At 50.4% G+C, this 16500-nt stretch overlaps 1 protein-coding gene across 1 annotated transcript in view; it reads right to left on the minus strand.

Annotated features, from left to right (window-relative positions):
- Positions 1-2615: 2615 nt before the first annotated feature.
- The window catches only part of LOC144675766 (scavenger receptor cysteine-rich domain-containing protein DMBT1-like), a gene marked incomplete at its 5' end in the record, with an annotated part of 59656 nt that continues 45771 nt past the window's right edge, over positions 2616-16500 (minus strand). The window contains 4 exons of the mRNA XM_078536364.1: positions 2616-3227; positions 5383-5499; positions 8320-8607; positions 13328-13621. Of these exons, the coding sequence (XP_078392490.1) occupies positions 3148-3227; positions 5383-5499; positions 8320-8607; positions 13328-13621 (779 nt within the window). The remainder of the gene's footprint in view (positions 3228-5382; positions 5500-8319; positions 8608-13327; positions 13622-16500) is intronic.

Here is a 16500-nt window from a genome sequence, read left to right on the forward strand (position 1 = left end):
CCGGGACTAAAGGCGGGAGGACAGAAGTAGAAATGTGCAATGAGCTCCCTTGGGAAGGAGAAACGGAAGAGCATTTCACGTTAAACGGAAAATACTCGCAGTGTTAAAGTAAGGCGATTTGCAATTCTTCGGCAGAAGAGGCCTGCATTCATATAGCGCCTTTGGCGACCTTAGGGTGGCCAAAGTGCTTCAAAAACCAATGAAAAGAAGTCGCCAAAGACGGATTGTGGCAGCCAACAGAGGTTTTTTTAAAAATTCATGTACAGGATGTGGGTGTCGCTGACTAGGTCGCATGTATTCCACATCTCTATTTACCCCTTGAGAGGGTGGGGGGTGAGCTGCCTTCTTGAACCGCTGCAGCCCAGGTGGTGTAGGTGCACCCACGGCACTGTTAGAGAGGGAGTTCCAGGATTTTGTCCGTGTGGTGTAGGTGCACCCACAGTGCTGTTAGGGAGGGAGTTCCAGGATTTTGACCCTGTGGTGTAGGTACACCCACAGTGCTGTTAGGGAGGGAATTCCAGGATTTTGACCCTGTGGTGTAGGTACACCCACAGTGCTGTTAGGGAGGGAGTTCCAGGATTTTGACCCTGTGGTGTAGGTACACCCACAGTGCTGTTAGGGAGGGAGTTCCAGGATTTTGACCCTGTGGTGTAGGTACACCCACAGCGCTGTTAGGGAGGGAGTTCCAGGATTTTGTCCCTGTGGTGTAGGTACAACCACAGTGCTGTTAGGGAGGGAGTTCCAGGATTTTGTCCCTGTGGTGTAGGTACACCCACAGTGCTGTTAGGGAGGGAGTTCCTGGATTTTGACCCAGCGACAGTGAAGGAACGGCCGATATATTTCCAAGTCAGGGTGGTGAGTGGCTTGGAGGGGAACTTTCAAGTTGTGGTTTTCCTGTGTGTCTACTGCCCTTGTCCTTCTAGATGGTAGTGGTTGTGGGTTTGGAAGGTGCTGTCTAAGGAGCCTTGGTGAATTCCTGCAGTGCATCTTGTAGATGGTACACACTGCTGCTACAGTGTGTCGGTGGTGGGGGGAGTGAATGTTTGTGGATGGGGTGCCGATCAAGCGGGGCTGCTTTGTCCTGGACGGTGTCGAGCTTCTTGAGTGTTGTGGGAGCTGCACTCATCCAGGCAAGTGGGGAGTATTCCATCACACTCCTGACTTGTGCCTTGTAGATGGTGAAGGGTCAAGAGGTGGGTAACTCTCTGTAGGATTCCCAGCCTCTGACCTGCTCTTGTAACCACAGTATTTATATGGCTGGTCCAGTTAAGTTTCTGGTCAATGGTAACCCCCAGGATGTTGATAGTGGAGGATTCAGTGATGGTAATGCCATTGAACGTCAAGGGGTGATGTTTGGAATCTCACTTGTTGGAGATGGTCATTGCCTGTCACTTGTGTGGTGCGAATGCTACTTGCCACTTGTCTGCCCAAGCCTGGAAAGTGTCCAGGTCTTGCTGCATTTGGACATGGACTGCGTCAGTATCTGAGGAGTCGCGAATGGTGCTGAACATTGTGCAGTCATCAGCGAACATCCCCACTTCTGACCTTAGGATCGAAGGAAGGTCATTGATGAAGCAGCTGAAGATGGCTGGGCCGAGGACAGGACCCTGAGGAAATCCTGCAGTGATGTCCTGGAGCTGAGAGGATTGACCTCCAACAACCACAACCATCTTCCTTTGTGCTAGGTATGACTCCAACCAGCAGAGAGTTTTCCCCCTGATTCCCATGGACTCCAGTTTTGCTGGGGCTCCTTGATGCCACTCGGTCAAATGCTGCCTTGGTGTCAAGGGCAGTCACTCTCACCTCACCTCGGGGGCTCAGCTCTTTTGTCCATGTTTAAACCAAGAGTGTAACACATCAATGGTGGACATCATGATGCCTCTGTGTGACCAGATAATTATTTGCAATGTTATTGGTTGAAGGGTAATTTCACCTAAATATGAATTTATGAATATCCCTCACACTTGAGAAACGTTTGAGGACTCTGGGTCTATACTCGATGGGGTTTAGAAGGATGAGGGGGGGATCTGATTGAAACTTACAGAATACTGAAAGGCCTGGATAGAGTGGGACGCGGGGAAGATGTTTCCATGAGTAGGAGAGACTAGGACCCGAGGGCACAGCCTCAGAGTAAAGGGAAGACCTTTTAGAACAGAGATGAGGAGAAACTTCTTTAGCCAGAGAGTGGTGAATCTATGGAATTCATTGCCACAGAAGGCTGTGGAGGCCAGGTCATTGAGTGTATTTAAGACCGAGATAGATAGGTTCTTGATTGGTAAGGGGGTCAAAGGTTAGGGGGAGAAGGCGGGAGAATGGGGTTGAAAAACTTATCAGCCATGATTGAATGGCGGAGCAGACTCGATGGGCCGATTGGCCTAATTTCTGCTCCTGTGTCTTATGGTCTTATTAGTTATTTTCACCTCGGAGAGTAGAAGAGCCTCACCGATAACTATTTAGACGTTAGAGCAAACATTTGGACATTGAAACCTGCGTTGCACGGAGTAATATTTCTACAGACGTGCACTACAAATCTGTGTTGAGCTGTCACGTTTTGCACGGGACAAATTTGGAATCAGGCCGTTGGTTGCAAAATGACACTTGGGCGGAGACACAGAGTGGGTGCAATCGACGTGTTTATTCCCAATGAAGCCAGCAGTTTGGAACTTCGGATGGGCCGCAGATGTGATTCGTCAGCTGCGCCCAAATAAAATTCTGCCGCCAGATGTCTTTAACCAGCGCCAGTCCCGCTAGTCATAGAAGCAGCTAGGCTAATTTCGGTTGGTTATGCTAATTTTGCAATACCATGTTCTTTTGTCAGACATTTTTCTTGCGTTGACCGGGATCAAAGTTTGGCTTTTTCAGTCTTCGCGTCCAACAGACTGGGGGTAAAAACATTAACCTTGGGCCTGATCGCGAGAGGATCCCAAGTTGCAGCGGGCGCTTGTTACACGAGCGGCCAATGGCCATTCCAATTGCCGACCTCTAAATCTACATCTGGGCAGCGAGTATAACTGAAGGCCAGAGGGATACTGCTCTGCCGCACAGAACAAATTCTACCCCCAACCCTTCCCCCCACCCCCCCACCTCCCACCAGCCCCCAATATCTTCACGGGTCATCCAAATACAGTACGTAAAAATAGCGTCCATTTAAAAAGGAGTATCATCATCGATAGCTTCGATATGTGTCACGTCGTCGAGAAGTCTTTCTCGCACGTAAATCCTGTATTCTGTGGGCGGGAGAAAGATCGTGTTAATAGAGTTGTAGACAGAATTGTTTAGAAACATAGGAAATGGAAGCAGGAGTGGGTCATTCGGCCCTTTGAGTCTGCTCCGCCCTTCAATAAGATCATGGCTCATCCCCTATTTCAACGCCATCGTTCACCCATACCCCTTGACACCTTCGGAGTCCAGAAATCTATCTATTTCCTTCTTAAATATATTCAGCGTCTCGGCCTCCACAGCCTCCTGTGGTGGAGAATGGCACAGGTTCACTACCCTCTGAGTGAAGAGGTTTCTCCTCATCTCAGTCCTAAATGGTCTACCCCAATATCCTGAGTTTGTAACCCCTCCTTCTAGAATACACACCCCCTCCCAACCCACTCAAGAGGAAATATCATCCCTGCATCCAGCCTGTCTAGCCCTGTCAGAATGTTATATGTTTCAATGAGATCTCCTCTCATTCTTCTAAGCTCCAGTGAATAAAGGCCTAGTCTTCAAACACAACGTACAAAGAATTATAGCCAGTTTGATTAAAACATAACATGAAATAAAAACATTTTTCAAAAACTCATTTTAGGTGGATGTAACCATCGCTGACCATCCAGGGTTTTGACCCAGCCGACAGTGAAGGAACGGCTGGTATATTTTCAAGTCAGGATGGTGAGTGACTCGGAGGGGAACTTCCAGGTGGTGGTGTTCCCCATGTGTCTGCTGCCCTTGCCCTTCTAGGCGGTAGAGTTGACGGGTGTATTTTTTTTTTGGAACTTTCGTGGGATGTAGACATTGTTGGCATGGCCAGAAAATGTTGCCAGTCTCTAATTGCCCAACCTTGCTAGGGCGCTTCAGAGGGCAGTTAAGAGTCAACCACATCCCTGTGTGTCTGGAGTCACATGTAGGCAAAGACGCCAGACTTCCTTCCCTAAAGGACATCGATGAACCAGGTGGGATTTCCCGGCAATCGACGACAGTTTCATGCCAAGCTTTATCTTCCTGATTTGTTAACCGAACTAAAATTCAACCAGCGTCTGTGACGGGATTTGATCCGATTCCCCAGAGCATTGCCCTGGGTCTCTGCGTTGCTAGTGCCACCACCACAGTACACCAGCTCCCCTAGGAGGTGCTGTCGAAGGGGCCTTGGTGAGTCACTGCAGTGAACAAAGAACAAAGAAAAGTACAGCACAGGAACAGGCCCTTCAGCCCTCCAAGCCTGCGCTGATCATATTGCCCGTCAAACTAAAACATTTTGCATTTCCGGGGTCCGTATCCCTCTATTCCCATCCTATTCATGTATTTGTCAAGCTGCCTCTTAAACACCACTATCGTACCTGCTTCCACCACCTCCTCTGGCAGCGAATTCCAGACACTCACTACCCTCCGCGTAAAAAACTTGCCCCTCACATCCCCTCTATAGTTTTCTCCTCTCCCCTTAAATCTATGTTCCCCTAGTAATTGACTCTTCCACCCTGGGAAAAAAGCTTCTGACTATCTACTCTGTCCATGCCACTCATCATTTTGTAAACTTCTATCAAGTCGCCCCTCAATCTCCGTCGCTCTAGTGAGAACAATCCGAGTTTCTCCAACCTCTCCTCATGGTTAATAACCTCCAGACCAGGCAGCGTCCTGGTCAACATCCTCTGCACCCTCTCCAACGCCTCCATATCCTTCTGGTGATGTGGCGACCAGAATTGCACGCAATATTCCAAGTGTGGCCTAACCAAAGTCCTACACAGCTGCAGCATGACTTCCCAGCTTTTATACTCAATACCCCTGCCGATGAAGGCAAGCATGCCATATGCCTTCCTGACTACCTTACCCACCTGCGTTGTCACTGTGTGGGACTGGGGGCGGGGGGGGGTCTGAAATGCATTTGTTTCAATGCGAGAAGTATAATTCCACTGGAAGGGACAAGGCCGTGCATCTTGTCGATGGTACACACACTGCTGCCACTGTGCGTCGGTGGTGGAGGGAGTGAATGTTTGTGGATGGGGAGCCAGTCAAGCGGGATTCTTTGCTCCGAATGGCGTTGAGCTCCTTGCAGGATGACCAGCCGCTGACCTACAGTGGGGGTCACACCCTAAGAGTGAACTTGGTCCTCTCGTCGCAACATATGCGATGCAAAGTAGGGGAAGTAATAAAGACATGGACAGAAAGTATCCATCTTACCACGTTTGGTCTTGCAAGTCTTCGGCTTTCTGAAGTAATACACGGAAAGGACCAGAATCATGAGGAGTATCAGCGTAGCTAAGAACCAGCCAACGATTTTCTTCACATTCGGGGAGGCTACAATGACATTGAGAGAGAAAGAAAACAACGTGGGTCATTTTTGACTGTATCAGTTTCATTGTTTATTTGACGCCAAACACATTGAACACAATTGCATCCATGCATCTGTCTCTTGCATAAGGTCCCTCGGCCGCCATTGCTGTGATCAGTTGTGTATAGGAGGTGGAAGACGTTAGAAGCTTTATCAGTTAATGTGCTGAGATGGTGTGATGGTCATTCTCCATCTGCACATTCCTCTTGATCATCTCATTGGTCGACCTCAGTTCCCTTCAACGACAGCACGGGGGTACTCGGAGTGTGTGATACACTTAGTGCTCACCTTGTCAGCACCTTAAGCAGTGCACATCCAAGCAAGATTGGCCATTGCACTTGCTAACCATCTCCCCCATTATAGGTTCTTGGCCGGCTACCGTACGAAACAACTAGACTCTAGAGTGCCCAATCGAGAGGGCAGTGTGTGTCGGGGTGAGTGCGTGTGTGGGGGGGGAGTGAGTGTGTGTGTGTGTGTGTGCGTATATATGAGGGAAGTGTGTGTGTGTGAGAGAGAGAGAGAGGGAGGGGTGATTGTGTGTGTGAGTGTGAGGGATGTGTGTGTGTGTGTGCACGTGCATGCATGTGAGTCATGAGTGTGTGAGGGTTGAGTGTGTGTGTGTGTGTCTGTTTGTGAGGGTTGAGTGTGTGTGTGTGTGTGTTTGTGAATGAGAGGGGTGTGTGTGTAAGTGTGTCAGTGAGGGGTGAGTGAGTGTGTGACTCAGTGGTGAGTGTGTGTGTGTGCACGTGCATGTATGTGAGGGGTGTGTGTTTATGTATGTGCATGTGTGTGTGTGTGCGTGCGTATGTGTGTGTGTGTGCGTGCGCATGTGTGTGTGTGTGAGTGAGGGGTGTGTGTGTGTGTGAGAGGATGTGTGTAAGGGTTGTTTGAGTGAGTGTGTGAGTGAGGGGTGTGTGTGTGTGTGAGAGGGTGTGTGTAAGGGTTGTTTGAGTGAGTGTGTGAGTGAGGGGTGTGTCTGTGTGGAGTGAGGGATGAATGTGTGTGTGAGAGAGTGTGTGTGTAAGGGTAGTTTGAGTGAGTGTGTGTGAGGGATGTGTATGTGTGTGAGAGAGAGAGAGAGAGAGGCGTGTGTGTGAGTGAGTGAGGGGTGAATGTGTGTGTGAGAGAGTGTGTGTGTAAGGGTAGTTTGAGTGAGTGTGTGTGAGGGATGTGTATGTGTGTGAGAGAGAGAGAGAGAGAGAGAGGCGTGTGAGTGTGTGTGTGAGGGGGAGAGAGAGAGATACTGAGGAGAGTGTGTGTGTGTGTGTGTGAGAAGCGTGTGTATGTGTGTGTTTACATAGGGTGGGACAGGGGGTGACTGTGTGTGTGTGAGGGATGAGTATGTGTGTGTGTTTGTCTGTGTGTGTGTCTAGGAGTGTGTGTATGTGTGTGTTTGCGTAGGGTGTGATGGGGGTGTGGGGGTGAGTGTGTGCGTGAGTGATGGGTGAGCGTGTGTGTGAGTGATGGGTGAGCGTGTGTGTGAGTGATGGGTGAGCGTGTGTGTGAGTGATGGGTGAGCGTGTGTGTGAGTGATGGGTGAGTGTGTGTGTGTGAGAGTGGTGGGTTTATATGTGTGAAAGGGAGAGTGTGTGCCTGAGATGGTTATGTGTGCGTGTGTGTGTGTGTGAGGGGTGAGTGTGTGTTGTGTGTGTGTGTGTGTGTGTGTGTGTTGTGCGTGTGTCAGTGCCTGTGTGTAGGGAGAGTGAGAGGGAAGGGACACCGTTTATGTCTGCCGCACTCCCAGTCTCAAGTGTTCTCATTCACACTCACCCCACCACACACACTCTCACCCACTCTGTTCACTTTTTAAACATCTTGACAATTTACTGTTCTGAAATTTCAATTTTGCTCAGAAAATTGTATATTTTCATGTGTCTGCTTTTTTTAAAATTTGATTTTGTCCATCGCTTCTCAACCTTGTTTCCAAACCCTCCAGAGAATTGACTCTCCCTGTCTCAGTAAACTCGTCCACAAACATTCTCAAATTCCACCACGGGACATTCCCCACTTGCCTGGACGAGTGCAGCTCCCACAACACTCAAGAAGCTCAACACTGTCCAGGACAAAGCAGCCCCGCTTGATCGGCACCCCATCCACAAACATTCACTCACCCCACCACCGACGCACAGTAGCAGCAGCGTGTGTACCATCTACAAGATGCACTGCAGGAACTCACCAAGGCTCCTTAGACAGCACCTTCCAAACCCACGACCACTACCAACTAGAAGGACAAGGGCAGTAGATCGATGGGAACACCAGCACCTGGAAGTTCCCCTCCAAGTCACTCACCGTCCTGACTTGGAAATATATCGGCCGTTCCTTCACTGTTGCTGGGTCAAAATCCTGGAACTCCCTCCCTAACAGCACTGTGGGTGTACCTACACCACAGGGACAAAATCCTGGAACTCCCTCCCTAACAGCGCTGTGGGTGTACCTACACCACAGGGACAAAATCCTGGAACTCCCTCCCTAACAGCACTGTGGGTGTACCTACACCACAGGGACAAAATCCTGGAACTCCCTCCCTAACAGCACTGTGGGTGTACCTACACCACAGGGACAGCTGCAGGTCAAGAAGGCGGCTCATCCACCACCTCAAGGGGCGATTAGGGGCGGGCAATAAAAGCTGGGCCCAGCCAGCGACGCCCACACCCCCTCAGTGAATGAGGAAAAGTCAATGTTATCTGGCTTGACATTTGGTCAACTACTGCTGAGCACAAGAACATGAAGAATGCCTGGTGCCTTAGTTTACCTAGAGCGTTGATGGAAAGTTGAATCTCACTCACCTGGAACAGCGACTAGGACAGACTCAGTGTAGGTGGAGTTGAACGATCTACCCTTGACTTGCACCTCGTATAAACAGACGTAGCGGCCAGCAATGTTGCCATCGCTGTTATTCAACGGAAACGTCGAGGTGAAATTCAACACTTCCGCGTGTTGAACTTGCCTAGACCCGCTGGCATCCAACTCCAGTAAGTACATTGTGCCGTTCCCTGTGTTGTTCTGGACCGTGCAGTTGATGAGATTCATCCCTCTGACGGTGAATAAGGCTATATTGGGAGTCTGCAGGGGATCTGTTTGGATGAACATGCAGAAGAATCAATAACCGTGCGGCAGATAAAGGCAGCGGCTACTCGAGCAGGTCAGAGGCTGGGAATCCTGCGGAGAGTCACTCACCCTCCTGACTCCCCCAAAGCCTGTCCACCATCTACAAGGCACGAGTCAGGAGTGTGATGGGATACTCCCCACTTTGCCTGGATGAGTGCAGCTCCCACCACACTCGAGAAGCTCGACACCGTCCGGGACAAAGCAGCCCCGCTTGATCGGCACCCCATCCACAAACATTCACTCCCTCCACCACCGACGCACAGTAGCAGCAGTGTGTGTACCATCTACAAGATGCACTGCAATAACTCACCAAGGCTCCTTCGACAGCACCTTCCAAACCCACGACCTCTACCATCTAGAAGGACAAGGGCAGCAGACACATGGGAACACCACCACCTGGAAGTTCCCCTCCAAGTCACTCAACATCCTGACTTGGAAATATATCGGCCGTTCCTTCACTGTCGCTGGGTCAAAATCCTGGAACTCCCTCCCTAACAGCGCCATGGGTGTACCTACAACACAGGGACAAAATCCTGGAACTCCCTCCCTAACAGCACTGTGGGTGTACCTACACCACAGGGACAAAATCCTGGAACTCCCTCCCTAACAGCACTGTGGGTGTACCTACACCACAGGGACAAAATCCTGGAACTCCCTCCCTAACAGCACTGTGGGTGTACCTACACCACACGGACAAAATCCTGGAACTCCCTCCCTAACAGCACTGTGGGTGTACCTACACCGCATGGACTGCAGCATTTGAGTTTGTGTGTGAATGCGTGAGTGTGTGTATTTGCATGAGACAGAATGCGTTTGCGTGTGTGTGTGAGTTGTGCGTATTAGTGTCTGTGTGTGGGGGCCTGTGAGTGTGTGCGTGTGCATGTTTATGAGAGTGCGTGTGTGAGAGAGAGGGACTGTGTGAGAGTGTGTGTGTGTTTGAATGTTGGTGTGTGTCAATGGGTAAGTGTGCATGAAAGTGTGTGTGTGCGAGGACGTGTGTGTTTGATTGTCTGTGTCTGCCAATGTGTGTTTGTGTGTATGAGAGAGTGAGTGTGTGTGCGTGTGTGTGAGTGTGTGCATGTGTGTATGAGACTGTGTGTGTGTGTATGCGAGTGTGTACGTGTTTGAGCGTCTGTGTGTCAACGTGTGAGTGCGGATGAGAGGAAGTGAATGAAAGTGTGTGAGAGAGAGAGTTTGTGTCTGTGTGTGAGAGAGAGAGTGTGTGTGTGTGTACGTGTGTGTGAGAGAGAGAGTTTGTGTCTGTGTGAGAGAGAGAGTGTGTGTGTGTATGTGTGTGTGAGAGAGAGAGTTTGTGTCTGTGTGTGAGAGAGAGTGTGTGTGTGTACGTGTGTGTCTGAGTGTATATGTGAGAGAGTGTATGAGAGTATGAGTGTATGAGAGTACGTGTAAACGTGACAGTGTGTGTGAGAGATCGTGTGTGTGTGTGCGTGTGTGTGTGTGTGGATGATAGGGAGTGTATCTGTATGTTTAAGAAAGGCTTATATCTTCCCAAACCTGCTGCACTCCACAGAATCACACAGAGTGCAGAAGAGGCCCTTCGGCCCATCGAGTCTGCACCGACACGTGAGAAACACCTGACCTACCTACCTAATCCCATTGACCCGCACTTGGCCCCATAGCCTTGAATGTTATGACGATGCCAAGTGCTCATCCAGGTACTTTTTAAAGGATGTGAGGCTAACCCGACTCCACCACCCTCCCAGGCAGTGCATTCCAGACCCTCACCACCCTCTGGGTCAAAAAGCTTTTCCTCACATCCCCCTCCTAAACCTCCTGCCCCCCTCACCTTGAACTTATGCCCCCCTTGTGACTGACCCTTCAACTAAAGGGGAACAGCTGCTCCCTATCCACCTTGTCCATGACCCTCATAGTCTTGTACACCTCGATCAGGTCGCCCCTCAGTCTTCTCTGCTCCAACGACAACAACTCAAGTCTATCCAACATCTCTTCATCACTTAAACGTTTCATCCCAGGCACCATCCTGGTGAATCTCCTCTGCACCCCCTCCAGTGCCCTCACATCCTTCCTATAATGTGGCGACCAGAACTGCACCCAGCGCTCCAGCTGTGGCCTCACCGAGGCTCTATACAACTCCCAACATGACCTCCCTACTTTCCCACTATTCAGCGCAGAAACTGCGCATGGAGCAATTTGCAAACTCCCACGACGCGAAACAGGATTGATCCCATCTGCGCTCGAGCCAATCGAGGCTGTTTAGGTGGATATTCCCATCTCCTCCAAATTACGCACTTGCCTCTCAACTTCCCCGGGGAGTTCCCAACACGTGCGGTACGAATTCGAGCTCTCTCTCTCTCTCTATTTCTCTGCTCTCCCGCTCTTTCCTTTAGCTCCCTCCTTCTGTTACCCTTCCCGTGCCCAGGGCCAACACCGATTGGTGAAAACTGGGCAAGCCCTCGGAGCAATGCAGTATGACGGTTAGCCGACACTGTTAGGGGCCTCCGCAAGGTGCTGACCTGCGCAGCCGTGGGACCCGCTGCCCGGCGGCAGCAAAGCAGGCGGCCCGGGTTTGCTGACCACCTTACGCTTTGTGGGATCTTGCTGTGCGCTAAGGTGCTGCCTCCTGCCTGCATTGCGGACAGGAAACTTACTGAGTGGGACGTAACCTCAGCTTGTGAGGCTCTGAGATTCAGAATGTTTCTTTTTTTAAGATAACCCACCACCTCTCCTTTGTTTTTATTTTCCTCTTTCCCAGCTTTCCTCCCTGCGTTCTTTTCCTTTCTTTATTTCATTCTTACTTCCTTTATTATTTGTTTCCTTCGTTCCTTCTTTCTTTATTACTTTTTCCCTTCCTTTTTCTCCATCTTCCTTTCTTCCTTTCCTTTTCTCTTTCTTCCTTTTTGCTCTCTCTCTCTCTGTTTCTGTCCCCCTCTCTCTCTCTCTCTCTCTTTGTCTCTCACGGTCTACCTCTCAGTCTCTCTCTTTTTGCTTTCTCTGTTTCTGTCTCGCACTCTCTCTCTTTCTCTCCCTCTTTGCCTGTCTCTCTCACACTCACTCTCACTCTCTCTCTCTCTCACACACGCACACACTTCCTCTTTCTCTATCTATCTACAGCTGTCTCTCTCTCTCTCTCACCTTGTCCCACCCTGTCTGTCTCTGCCACTCTCTCTCCCCTTCTGTCGCTCTCTGTCTCTCTCTCTGTCTCTGTCTCTCTCTATCTGTCTCTCTCTGTCTCTGCCTCTCTCTCCCCCTCTGTCTCTCTCTCTCCCCTCTGTCTCTCTCTATCTGTCGTTCTCTCTCCCTCTCTCTGTCTGTCTGTCTGTCACTCTGTGACTCTCTCTCTCTCTCTGCCTCCCACTCTCTGCCTATCTCTCTCTCCCTCTCTCTCTCTCTCTCTCTCTCTCGGTCTCTTTCTCCTTCTGTCGTTCTGCCTGTCTATCTCTCGATCTTTCTCTCTCTTTCTCTGTCTCTCTCTCTCTCTGTCTCCCTCACCCTGTCTCCCTCACCCTGTCCCACTCTGTCTCTGCCTCTGTCTCTCCCCCTCTGTCTCTCTCTACCTGTCTCTCTCTGTCTCTGCCTCTCTCTCTCCCCCTCTGTCTCTCTCTCTATCTCTCTCTCTCTCTCTGTCTCTCTGTCTCTCTCTCTCTCTCTCTCTCTCTGCCTCCCACTCTCTGCCTCTCTCTCTCTCTCTCTCTCTCAGTCTCTCTCTCCTTCTGTCTGTCTACCTGTCTATCTCTCGATCTTTCTCTCTCTCTCTTTCTCTGCCTCTCCCCCTCTCTGTCTCGTTCTCTCCCTCTGTCGCCCCTTCTCTCTCATTCCTTCTGTCCCTCCCCTTCTCTCTGTATCTCCCTTTCTGCCTCTCTCTCTCTCCCTCCCTGTCTCTCTCTCTCCCCCTCTGTCTCTCTCTATCTGTCGTTCTCTCTCCCTCTCTGTCTGTCTGTCTGTCACTCTGTCACTCTCTCTCTCTCTCTGCCTCCCACTCTCTGCCTATCTCTCTCTCCCTCTCTCTCTCTCTCTCTCTCTCTCTCGGTCTCTTTCTCCTTCTGTCGTTCTGCCTGTCTATCTCTCGATCTTTCTCTCTCTTTCTCTGTCTCTCTCTCTCTCTGTCTCCCTCACCCTGTCTCCCTCACCCTGTCCCACTCTGTCCCTGCCTCTGTCTCTCCCCCTCTGTCTCTCTCTACCTGTCTCTCTCTGTCTCTGCCTCTCTCTCTCCCCCTCTGTCTCTCTCTCTATATCGCTCTCTCTCTCTGTCTCTATGTCTGTCTCTCTCTCTCTCTCTCTCTCTCTCTCAGTCTCTCTCTCCTTCTGTCTGTCTACCTGTCTATCTCTCGATCTTTCTCTCTCTCTCTTTCTCTGCCTCTCCCCCTCTCTGTCTCGTTCTCTCCCTCTGTCGCCCCTTCTCTCTCATTCCTTCTGTCCCTCCCCTTCTCTCTGTATCTCCCTTTCTGCCTCTCTCTCTCTCCCTCCCTGTCTCTGTCTGTCTCCCTCTGTCTCTCTCCCTCCCTCCCTCTTTTTTGGTTTCTCTCACTCTCTCTTCGCCATTCTCCCTCGATTTGCCTCAGCCTGAGTCACATTCAGTCACCCCCATAGTCCACCCCGTCCATCTTCCCCTTCCGTATCTATCACCCCCACCCACGCCACATGTCCCCTTCAGGTGAGCGCGCATCGGTACCCGAGCAGTGCTTGTAAAACGTCTCCCCTGCTCACCTGTCACGGCGATGTGCACCGAGGCATCGAGGGAAGAATTCGCGTACTCCCCGGCCAGCTGGTTCCCGTATTTGCAGCTGTACCTCCCAGCGCCCTTGGAGGTCAAGTTGGCCACTCGCACACTGGCGGAGTTTCTCCCGGGCCCGATGTCACGATGGGTCAGGAAGGAGCCGTCCAGGTAAAAATCAATCCCCCGGCTGGTGTTGCGTTCCCAGATGGTGCAGGTAACATTAACCGACTCTCCTTTGAGGAATACACTGTAGTTGGGCTCCAGCAGGATGGTGGGTCTGACCCCTGGTGGGGGAATAACACGGCGGACGGAAGCAGTTAGAGAAAAGGCTAGCAGTTCCGGGAAGGTTCACCGGACGGGTACCAGGACCAGGCTGGACAGGCTCAGCTTGTATCCGCTTGGAGTTCCTACTCGAGAAGAGATTCTCCCACAAGAGGAAACACCCTCTCCACACCCACCCTGTCAGGACCCCTCAGGATCCGACATGTTTCAATTAAGTCACCCTCTTACTGATCTCCCAGTTACTGTTCATTTCAATTCGATAGCATCACTAACTGGCTTTCACATCAACCGTGCTGGGCCCAGTGATCTGACGAGTCCTATAACTAGGGCAGGCGAGAGGGCTTTAAACTAAATAGCGAGATGTGGAGTTTTAGAGAGTTAAACAGAAAGGTTGAGGCAGGGCGGGGATATATTTCACCAAGGAAGAACAGTGTTGCAAGAACCTTGCACCATCGGTGGTTAAGGAAGTTAGTGATGCCATCAAATGGAAATGAACAGTAACTCTTTTGAGTTATCAACAGATTGTATGTAACTCTTTCGAGTACATTCACAGTTCTTGGTTTCCGGGAGTGGGACCTGAACCCACAACCTTTCTGATTCAAAGGCGAGGGTGCTATGAACTGAGCCACAGCTGACACAGTAACTGGGAGGACGGTAAGAGGTGGCTTCATTGAAACATTTAAGATCCTGAGGGGGTCTTGACTGGGTGGGTGTGGAGAGGACGTTTCCTCTTCTGGGAGAGTCTAGAACGAGGAGTCGCTGTTTAAAAATTAAGGGGTCCCCCCATTTAAAACAGATGAGGAGGTTTCTCTCTCTCTCTCTCTTTCTCTTTCGGAGGGGTCGTGAGTTCCTGGAACTCTCTCCCTGAAAAGGGGCAGGGAGAGGGCGTGATCTTGAACTACTTCCCCTCACCAAAGCTCAGCGTTGCCAATCTGGCCCCAATGGGAACCCAATGTCCTCCGCATCACCAGCCTGGGACCAGCCTGGGACTGACACCCGGGGTGGGGGTGGAGGGGTGGGTGCGGCCATTACTGAGGGAGTGCAACATTGCCGGTGGAGCTTTTTTCTTTGGATCTTGGCTCAGGCCTCTCAGCTAGAGGTTAAGAATAAAGCACCACGCCGCTACCCAAACAAGAGCGGCGGAATTCCCTCAAGAATATCAGTAAGATCGAGAGAGCGCGGAGAAGATTTACTAGGATGTTGCCGGGACTTAAGGAGTTGAGTTACAGGGAAAGATTAAACAGGTTCGGACTTTATTCCTTCGAGCGTAGAAGGATGAGGGGAGATTTGATAGAAGTTTACAAAATGGTGAGGGGTAGAGACAGAGTAAACGCGAGTTGGCTCTTTCCACTTAGATTAGGAGAGATAAACACGAGAGGACATGTCTTTAGGGTGAAAGGGGAAAGGTTTAGGGGGAACTTCTTCACTCAGAGAGTGGTGAGAGTGTGGAACGAGCTACCATCTGACGTGGTAAATGTGGGCTCACTCTTTAAGTTTTAAGGATAAATTGGATAGATACATGGATGGGAGAAGTCTGGAGGGTTATGGACTGGGCGCAGGTCAATGGGATTAGCGGAATAATATTTTGGCACAGACTAGAAGGGCCGAATGGCCTGTTTTCTGTGCTGTAGCGCTCTATGGTTCTAGGGTTCTTCAATGTCCAGCCCAATATTGTATTTAAGTAGTGAAGGGCAAGTGGGGTCAGCGCTGTCTATTTTGCAATCTACATCAATTACCCAGGCGAAGAGACTGACCATAATGCAGCCATACTAGGCTAGGTGGGAATACCAACATATGGAAAAGGAGCAGGAGGAGACCACTCGGCCCCTCAAGCCTGTTCCGCCATTTAATAAGACCGTGGCCGATCTGATCGTAACCTGAAATCTGCATCCCACCTCCCTCTCCCCCCCCGATAACCTATCACCCCCACCTTGCTCATCAAGAATCTCTCCAACTCCAGCTGCAAAATATCCAAAGGCTCAGCTTCCCAATCCTTTGCAGGAAGAGAGTTCCGGAGACTCACAACCCCCTGAGAGAAAAAAAATATTCTCCTCATCGCCGACTTAACTGGGGACCCCTTATATTGAAGCAGAGACCCCTGGTTCTTGATTCTCCCACAAGAGGAAATATCCTCTCCACATCCAGCCTGCGAATGGTGCTGAACATTGCGCAATATCAGGGAACATTCCCGCTTTGGACATTTTGATGGAAGGAAGGTCATGGATGTAGCAGTGGGTTAAAACTCTTTCGAGTTATCAACAGTCACAGATTGCAACTCTTCCGAGTACAATCACAGCTCTTGGTTTCCAGGAGTGGGACATGAACCCACAACCCTCTGATTCAAAGGCGAGGGTGCTATTAACTGAGCCACAGCTGACATCTCTAAGAAGGGGAACTCTTTCGAGTTATCAACAGTCACAGATTGCAACTCTTTCGAGTACAATCACAGTTCTTGGTTTCCGGGAGTGGGACATGAACCCACAACCTTCTGATTCAAAGGCGAGGGTGCTATGAACTGAGCCACAGCTGACACTTCCAGCAGTGGGTTCAAATCCCACTCACAGGATTCAGTTAATGATCGGCGCTGGGACCCCAGCTATTCACAATATATATTAATGATTTAGGTGAGGGAGCTAAATGTAATATCTCCAAGTTTGCAGATGACACAAAGCTGGGTGGGAGGGTGAGCTGTGAGGAGGATGCAGAGATGTTTCAGTGTGATTTGGACAAGCTGAGTGAGTGGGCAAATGCATGGCAGATGCAGTATAATGTGGGTCAATGTGAGGTTATCCACTTTGGTTGAAAAAACAGGAAGGCAGATTATTATCTGAAGGGCTATAAATTGAGAGAGGGAAATGTGCAATGAGACCTGGGTGTCCTC

The sequence above is a fragment of the Cetorhinus maximus genome, unplaced genomic scaffold, assembly GCF_964194155.1.
Source record: "Cetorhinus maximus unplaced genomic scaffold, sCetMax3.hap1.1 HAP1_SCAFFOLD_1149, whole genome shotgun sequence".
Lineage (NCBI taxonomy): Eukaryota > Metazoa > Chordata > Chondrichthyes > Lamniformes > Cetorhinidae > Cetorhinus > Cetorhinus maximus.